We start from the raw sequence: 9,303 nt of genomic DNA, 5'->3' as shown, positions 1-9,303 counted from the left end.
GTCCGTGCGCTTAACGTTGTACAATAATGCGAGCAATCACCCACAGCAGTGGCGGAGCCACACATAGAGACAAAAGGGGACAATTGCCCCCTTAACCTTGTAATTATTTTTTTTTATAATTAGTTATTAAAAATATTAGGGTTTATAATAATTTAAAGGTTTTGATATAAATATGTTCAAATATGTTGAAAATAAATGTTTAAATCTACTAGTTTAATCGATTAAATATTTCTTTTTTTTTATTATAAATGAATAAATTAATATTCATGCAAAACCATTATTCTTGACATCTCTTGCATTGACAGAGTAGTTTATTGAAATTTAATATTTTCACATGATTTGTTTGTAAGTAAAATATCAAGTAGAAATCATGTTTTTCAAAAATTGTTCCTCTTGCACATACATTAGGCATTGCTACTCAATTAAATATTTAAAAATGATTAAGTATAATTTAATCAACATACTTATTATATGCATATAAATATGCATTGAAATAGGTTTTGATTTTGATGAATTGATGTTTATTTTGCTATGAATTTCATATTGAAGATTTAGAATTATTGTGTAATTTAACAAACTTTTATTTAACAATGAATTATTGTGTAATTGTATTAATTATCATGTATAACAAAAATCCAGCAGGTTCATATTAAATTAACATATCACTAGACAAGTATTTCAAGCGTAAATTCCTTGAGGATGAAGAGTCAATCAAAACTTCAAGTCATGTTACTCTATCAAGTTCAAAGAAAAGTCATATTGAAATCAACCCCAACAACTATAATGTAAGTTTTTTTAGTTTAAAAGTATTTTTAAATTAAGTTTACTTGATATGAATTAGTATATATGTTTTGAATTGATTTCTAATGTATATCTATATAATATAGTATTTATTAATAATTTGTTTTTTCATTGAAAAAACTCTGACTCTGCCACTGATCCAAGGACAAGACGTAATGTTTCAATTTAGAAGACAACTTGGCCTCCTTCATTTTTTTCTTTTTTTTTCAGGGCGAGAAAATGACAGAGTTATACAATGGAGTGATCCTTTCCATGGTTAATAAATATAACCCGAACCGGTGGATCGAATAATGACCTGGCCGACTCGTCTCCTCGAATAATATTTTTGGAAAATCTGATTGGAGTTTGCTAAGAGATTTACCACCGAGAAGCTTGGAACCGAGTATGCAAGAGGCATTAAAATAGTTTGTTTTTATGTTTAAAAAATATTTTTTAAGCAAATTATTTTTTTAATTTTTAATTTTAATTTTTTTTTATGGTTTCAAATTTTTTATATTCTAATATAAAAAATAATTATTTTTTAAATAAAAATTATTTTAAAAAAATAATCATTATTATGCACGCAGTAACAATAAATGTACATCATTCCATTGCTTCATCTCGTCCCATTATTTATTATCAACTGCAGGAATTTTATTAAAGCTATCACGAATAAAAAAGAAACTTTGAAAAATCTAATAATAATAAAAATAATAGTATTGGTACATCACCCCCGTCATTTATTATCCACGGCAGGGATTTTATCAAAGCTGTCAGACACCGACGCCTCCTATTTAATGATACTTATCTACTTTTTTTTATTTAATTTTATTTTATTATTAATATTGGTGTTTAACTAGCTTGCAGATATTTCAACTAATTTCACGAACTTTAAAATTAATGATCATTTATTATTTATTATTATTGTTATTATATGAGTAACCATAAAGCTCAAACATTAAATCACAAAAAAAATAAATATTTTAATTTTAAATTTTTATTGCTAAGCCACCTTCGAGAGGATTGATATTTATCCACTTTAAATGCATGGATAGAAAGTCATATTAATTTTGTACCATTTGTTGGCCGATCCATCCAATAATAATATAGTTTTTAAAAACAATCTAAAAATGTATTCGTTGAAGGACCTTGGAATACCCAGTAGATTAAAAAAAAGGGGTAGAATGTCATTTATTTTAGAATCTTTTTTTTTTTTTTTAAGAAACCAACAGATATTTGGAAATCATGTGAAAATTAGACGAAATCTTTTATCTATTGCTGACACTTAATGGATGGAGGTCAGTAGAGGAGGCCACATTGTTGATAAAGTTTGTGATAAAATGGAGAAGTTTGAGATTTTATAATTTATTTTGTATGAAGTTATTACTTTATATATAAATTAACAAATTAATTTAAGTTAATTCAAATCAATTATTATTAATATACTGCCCATCTTAATATTTATTCAAAAAATTTATTTTAAATATTTATTTTAACTCAAACTTTATTTTTACTAGCAATTAATACTATCTTTTAATTGCCAAAATAACTAAGTAATATGGAATCAATTCCCAATCAGTTTTATTTTTCTTTTTATTTCCGTTGTCATTTAGCAACCTAAAAAACAAAAAGCATTTAATCTCTTCAGTCCTTCTTCTTCCTACGTCTGATGACGTAAAAGCATAGCCATTTTGTACGATCTGACTACATTAACTTGCAAATAAATGAGTTAATAATTTTTAACATTTTTTTTAATTCCCAAGTTTCATCTAGTCAAATTTATATTAAATTAAATTAAATTACAAATTAGGATATGTTTAAGAATACTGTAAATACTACATATATTTTTAAATCTAAAATATATTAAAATAATATATATTTTAATTTTTTTAAAATTAATTTTTAATATAAACACATTAAAATGATTCAAATACACTAAAAAATTAATTCTTAATAAAAAATGTAACTTTTTAACAAATTAGATTTTGACCACGTTGTCAAATATTGATAAGTGTGTTTGGTATTGTGGTAACTTTTGTGGTTATGGTTTGAAAAAAATTATTTTTACAAAAAATATTTTTGGTTGAGAATGGTTTGATATTTATATACATTTAGTTAAAATTGTATAAAAAATAGTTTAATTTTTTTGGTTATGAATGCTTTTTAAACTGAGGTTATAAAAATAACTATATATATATATATATTGATGGTTTTTAATTTAAATATTGTATATTTAACTACCGCTATTACATCATGAAATAAATAATACTTTATATAAAATATTTTTTACTATTTCACTAAACAATCTACAATTTCATCATGTACAAAATCCATCTGACAAGGACTATAATTTCCATGATTTTTTAAGCATGCAACAACATCAGGTAAAATATCATCAAGAACAAAATTAAGACTGCGATCAAATTTTACAAATGTTACTGCGATATCTTTTTGATTTATATAGTGTTATTAAATAATGTTAAATACTAGCTTTTTTTAATATAACACTATTAAAAAAATTAGATTTTTTTTATTTTACTCGGTCAGACTCGATTCAATGCATTTAGGTTTGGACTAGACCTGATCTAGATGAAACAGTAAAAATATTCTTTACCATTCTCCACTGTGTGGAGAATGACAGAAAATGAAAAAGCAACTTCAAGTTGCTTTCCACTACCCTGTGTTTTAAACGCAAATTATACTAGATTCCATAAACGGTAAATTATGTTTTCTCAGTTACCAAACATTTTTTTTTCTAGAATTTGCTTCAAAAACAAAAGCAACCATGAAAACAAACCCTCTCCAATCTATTAAAGTCAATTGAGTTTCATATATCAATAAGTTTTCCATTTAAATTAAAATCTAATCCCGGAGTAGACGTCAAATACCGGATTAGACTTCAAATCCCTGATTTTTAAATGAGGTTTGAGTCGATTTTAATAGCTACAAGTATAACTTCAGATGTGAAATATAATTACTTTTTTGGTATTTTTTTTATAAAGATAACATGATATGGGCTGGATACGGACATAATCGTTTTTGATGGGCTGGTAGCTTGCCCATCCGAAATGGGCCATTGCCATGATTAAAAACTCTATCATATTCATCCATGCTGAATCCATCAACCCTTTCGTGTTTCCATTATCGTGAAAATGGAGATGTCTTGTCTGTGGACGAGACGCCTGCTGTTGGGAGCCAACTCTGTGCTTCTTGTGAAGCATCCTGCAATTGCATTCTCCACTCTTGCTGCTACTCGTTCAATTCAACCATCACCACTCATTTCCCTTTTCCCTTCCAGCCGTCGCTCCCTTTCAACCACCACCGCCGCTTGTTCACCTCCACTCCATCCTCACTCCGACATTGGTAAGCATATAAAAAGTACGCAATCATGGGGTTGAATTCTTTTTTTTTAATCATTCACTCTGTTTTTTTTTTTTTGGGGGGCGAGGGTAGGAAATGGTGCCGTGAATGCTGCTGTTGCAGCTGCTATTCCACTGGAAAGCCCGAAGATGCTTCTGAAAGGAATGTCATACACTGAACTCGAAGTATGCATTTGAGCTCGTTTAATTTTTTTTTTGGATTGTTAATTTCCGATGCAGTTTTATTTCTCTTGTGGCCGGTTAAGGCATTTTATTTTTCCTTTATCAGTCAATTTGGGCTTTCTAATGCTTAGTTTCATAGTAAGCATTGTTCTAATGTGATTGTAGTAGTTTGGCTTTATTTTGTTTCTCTTTTCATTTTTCTGTAACAATTGGAGGGTAAGCAGCCAGCAGTAGTTGCTTTATTTTCCTTCAGGAAAGGAAGATGCGAACGTTAAAGCTTTTACAGATTTTCTGAAAATCAATAATCTCTTATTTGTTATCGTGGGATTTGTTCCAACAGAAATGGGTTCAATCTTATGGATTCAGACCTGGTCAGGCCATGATGCTTTGGAAGCGCCTGTATGGAAACGGAATATGGGCACATCATGTTGATGAATTGCAAGGCATTCTTCTTCTTTCCCATCCTATTTAGTTTTTAATTTTTTTAGTGCCTGTTTGGTAAAGGTTCAACTGCTTTTGTATGCTTTTGGTTTAAAAACAGTGCTTGGTTAAGGTTTGGTTTGTTTTGAAGCTGAAGCACATGACAATTTAAAAGGAAAATGCTTTGCTTTTAAAGCAAAGCAGGCTACCCCTTGGTTTTAACCAGAAGCAAAGCAGGTTTTGCGTGGTCTGCTATTTTCTTAACTAGTAAAAATACAATTTTTTTTTAAAGAAAAGCGCAACAGTCAATTATGGAACACTGCTTTTACTAAAGCCACTTTCATCTCAACTAAGTAGCCAAAGCATAGCACAACATAACAATACCAAACAGGCCCTTAATAAGCTCATTAATGTTGTCAATGACTTTGCAATGTTTATTTCTATTTGTTGACTCTCTAGTTGTTTCACTGTTGAACTTCTTGTCCTGCCTTCGAAAAACCAGAGTCTTATGAACTCTATATTTGTTTTTACCTTGTGTAGGTCTGAACAAAGATTTTGTGAAAATGTTAGGTGAGCATGCCAAATTCAAGGCATTATCTTTGGAAAATATTCTCACAGCATCTGATGGCACTAGGAAGGTATCCATATCTTTACCAATTGTATTCATTCTCTCTTTGTTAGAATTTTTATATTTGTCTTTGTACCTCTTTGTCCCACTTGTAGGTCACTTATTTTTATGGCTTGAAAACTCAAATTAGCATGTAAGCTTTTGGCAGTTGTACCACTGAGAATCTTCTCATGATTTTGAAACTCACAGGAACTTGCAGATTTTATTTAGGTTGGATGATGGATTGGTAATAGAAACTGTTGTTATACCTTGCGATAGGGGTAGGACGACAGTTTGTGTTTCAAGCCAAGTGGGTTGTGCCATGAATTGTCAGTTCTGCTTTACAGGCAGGCAAGCTAATATCTTCCACATTGAGACTTTGTGTTTAAACTATTCATGTTCTTGTCACTAATGAGGTGTATTTTCTTGTTACATGAATCTGGTTTTTCAGGATGGGTTTGAAGAGACATCTGTCCACAGCTGAGATAGTAGAGCAGGCTGTTTTTGCACAACGTCTCCTAACACATGAAGTTGGTTCCTTCACTAATGTTGTATTTATGGTAGGTGTATGATCAAGAAAGTCTTTTAGTTTGTGAAAGCTTTTGCACTTAGTTTTGACAAAATTAGATCTCAATCGTGCGTTATGGATCTACCAAATCAGTGTTATGTGGAATCTTTACTAGGAAAAAAGAAATTTTTTCATGGCTGCCTTTCCATCACCACTGTCATTATTTATGTAAATGTGGTAGAAAAACTGAGCAACTATGGAGACCTGTCTTCAGTCTACTTTTTTTTCTTTCATTATAGATGGATACATTTGATTAAAGAAAAATGAAATTCTTAATCCTGTACAAGCATGTTAATTATGGATTTTTGAATTCAAGCTTTAAGCTTAGTTGGTATTTTCTCATTTTAGGGTTTCTAGATTTTCTCCGAAGCTCATTAGTAAGTTCCACTCGGAGCAAGCATCTTAAACCCAATACTTCAAATATAAGTAGGTTATGACTGAGACTATCCATTATTTTTATATGTTAGGTATAACATTCACCAAAACACCACATCACTTCTATGAATTTTCCAAGCAACTGTAAATCTCAAATGATATATGATTCCCTTCCATCAAAATACTTCATTAAAAAAGCAGTCCACTGCTCTTGGTATGTCTTCTGGTTCTTAAAATGCTGTTTAACAAATGTTGTTATCTACTTTTGTATTATAAGACAACTGCTGACCAGGAGTTGAACTAATCTTTTTCTCCTAGAACAGACTCTTGAATCTTCAAACTTGCCAAGAAAGCTTTGCTAATTATTGGCATAAAAACATGTACCTGCAGGGAATGGGAGAGCCACTTCAAAATATTGACAGTGTTATTAAAGCTGCAGACATTATGGTGCACGACCAGGGCCTTCACTTCAGTCCTCGCAAGGTCACTGTTTCTACTAGTGGGCTTGTTCCTCAGTTGAAACGTTTCCTCCATGAATCCAACTGTGCTTTAGCTGTTAGTTTGAATGCTACGACTGATGAGGTACATTTCATTCCACTTTATCTTGATTTACTGGAGAAATGTGCACATGTGATTGACCATCTCTGTCATAACAAACTATGCAGGTCAGAAACTGGATCATGCCGATTAATCGGAAGTATAATTTAGGGTTGCTTCTTCAAACGCTTAGAGAGGAACTTGGCTTAAAGAATAGCTACAAAGTTCTGTTTGAGTATGTGATGCTTGATGGAGTAAATGACAGGTTAGATCGGCCTTTTTTCTTTTGCATTTTGTTTCATGTGAGTATTATTGTTTGTACAGCCTGTGATGTGCAAATGCAGCATTCTTATTTAATCTTAGATCTCCAGATTGACAGTTACAACTCAATTAGTTTTATTTTGCAACTAAGAAAGATCAAAACTATTTGGTCCATCAATATACTAAGCATATTTATTTGTGTGGCATTTCTATCTGGGATTATCTCGATTTTGGGTGACGATGATTTGGTTAGGATGTTTTTACTTATTTTGTGTCAGCATGCAGACCACATACTTGGAAACATTTTATCCATGATCCATGATTTATGGGTATTGCATGCAAATTAAAAGGAACTGATGATAACTAAAATATAAATATATTTATTTACAAAATAGTTACAACACAAATCAAAATAGTGATAAGATTATAACTAGAAACAATTGTAAGTACACAGCTGGTAGCTAAATAAATTACATTTGGCAGATCTCAAAGAATGAACAAACAAATATATACAATTGTGCCCTTAACAAAGAGAGAAGAAAAAAATATAGACATGCACACTTGTCAGGCGGTGGAGCTAGTTCAAACCCTGAGTAGTGCTAGGTAGCTGCTAGGGTGTCACGATATCAGAGACAAGTCCATATGTTGCCCAGGTCAAGTAGCCCAGTGTCACCTCCAAATGGATAGGGCATAACATATTCAAACCGTTTGCACATAAGGTAACACAAAGGTTTGTTAGCTAAGGTGTTCCGATTCATTTTAGATTAGATAACCTAATACAGCTTCCATACACACACTTCGTTCAAACATTCTTTACAATAGTAATGTTGAAATATGTACAAGGGTTAACAAAATCATTTATTGAATAAAAATATCTTAATGAGGTACCAGAGAAAAGATTACTGTAAATGATTTATGTTACATGTTCCATTATTTCAGTAGAGTCCAAAATCAATTGTTATTACCAAAAGCAACCTAATACATCCTGTCTTTGTTTAATGAAAGTTTCTTTAACAAAAACATGTGAATTCCAAGAAGTTGGACTGTAGCTGAATAATCAGATTCTACGAAGTTGGACTTTAGCTGAATTTGAAACATAAAGTAAAGAATTACAAAACTAGAGTAATGCCTTTCATTGGTTAACATGTATGTACTCCAGTAGAGAGTGCAATTAGATGGAAACATACCTTGATTATATCAAGGGAAATAATCCTTCCTGGCTCACTGGCATATGAAAATCCACATGAAGGTAGGAAAAGGCACCAAAGGCTAGTTTTGTTAGCCTGGCTGTCATAAAGTAATGACTGACTTTTGGAAAATTGCTCAGCTAAACATTGTGGGCAAAGTTGGCAACATGTCATACTTCTTCAGCCCAGTTTAGTATGCAAAAAATGCTAAACATTACGAATAAAGAACAAGAAAAAAAATTCAAGATACTCATGGACCTTTGTATCATGATCTTAAAGTGGGACCCGATTGCCAATGTTTATTCCCGGAATTTTTTCTTGTTATTTTCTCTCTCTCAATGTTTTGCATTAGTCTTAGTGTAAATCCATCATTATTGACCTTATTAACTTGAAAATGGGCCTTTTCTGTTTTTCTTGAAAAAGCTCAGGCTTTTTCTTTGCTTAGCCTTCATAGCATGTTAATTCAAAAATAGCTTTGGAGTTCATAATCCAATTTATTTTTCTGTTTTGAAATTGTTGTATTGTAGTGTCAACATTGATAATTGTTTGTTTTCAGTGTTGATGATGCATACAGGCTTATTGATCTTGTTCAAGGCATTCCATGCAAGATCAATCTCATTCAATTTAATCCTCACTGTGGATCCCTGTTTAGACCAACCAGTACAGAGAAAATGATCAAGTTTAGAAATATTTTGGCAGAAGCCAAGTGCGTTGTTTTCATGCGATACAGTAAAGGCGATGATCAGATGGCTGCTTGTGGTCAGCTTGGCAAGCCGGGAGCAATCCAGACCCCCTTAATTCGTGTTCCAGAGCAATTTAAAATGGCTGTAAATGCTTAGGTGCGTTCTCGTCGTACATTAAAGATGAAGTAGAATTCTTATGTTTGTCAGGTCTTCTTGACGTGGAAGGAAGGGTGAAGGATAAATGGGATTCCAAATTGTAAGGATGTTTTGGTAATCTTAATTAATAAACAAGCTTTACAACTTTCATAATTCATAATCAAAATGATCAATTTTTTCTTGTTTC

At 31.5% G+C, this 9,303-nt stretch overlaps 1 protein-coding gene across 1 annotated transcript; it reads left to right on the top strand.

Moving 5' to 3' along the window:
* The first annotated feature begins 3,910 nt into the window (after positions 1-3,910).
* On the top strand, positions 3,911-9,303 carry LOC118045433 (uncharacterized). The gene is made up of 9 exons (XM_035054053.2): positions 3,911-4,143; positions 4,234-4,325; positions 4,663-4,765; positions 5,283-5,380; positions 5,570-5,700; positions 5,801-5,909; positions 6,683-6,874; positions 6,958-7,094; positions 8,834-9,303. The coding sequence occupies exons 1-9, from the start codon at positions 3,933-3,935 to the stop codon at positions 9,114-9,116; spliced, it is 1,356 nt and encodes a 451-aa protein (XP_034909944.1). The 5' UTR covers positions 3,911-3,932; the 3' UTR covers positions 9,117-9,303.

Source organism: Populus alba, chromosome 10 (assembly GCF_005239225.2).
Source record: "Populus alba chromosome 10, ASM523922v2, whole genome shotgun sequence".
NCBI classification, from domain to species: Eukaryota; Viridiplantae; Streptophyta; class Magnoliopsida; order Malpighiales; family Salicaceae; genus Populus; species Populus alba.
Note: the sequence above shows the minus strand (reverse complement) of the source record. Positions and strands in the feature narration are given on the sequence as shown.

What these genes read in the sequence shown, in the direction of transcription:
- LOC118045433 (XM_035054053.2), top strand. Translation starts at nt 3,933, where the DNA reads ATGGAGATGTCTTGTCTGTGGACGAGACGCCTGCTGTTGGGAGCCAAC. An exon ending in TGTCATACACTGAACTCGAA is followed by an intron (nt 4,326 to 4,662) that starts GTATGCATTTGA and finishes TTGTTCCAACAG; the next exon opens with AAATGGGTTCAATCTTATGG. An exon ending in TCACTAATGTTGTATTTATG is followed by an intron (nt 5,910 to 6,682) that starts GTAGGTGTATGA and finishes ATGTACCTGCAG; the next exon opens with GGAATGGGAGAGCCACTTCA.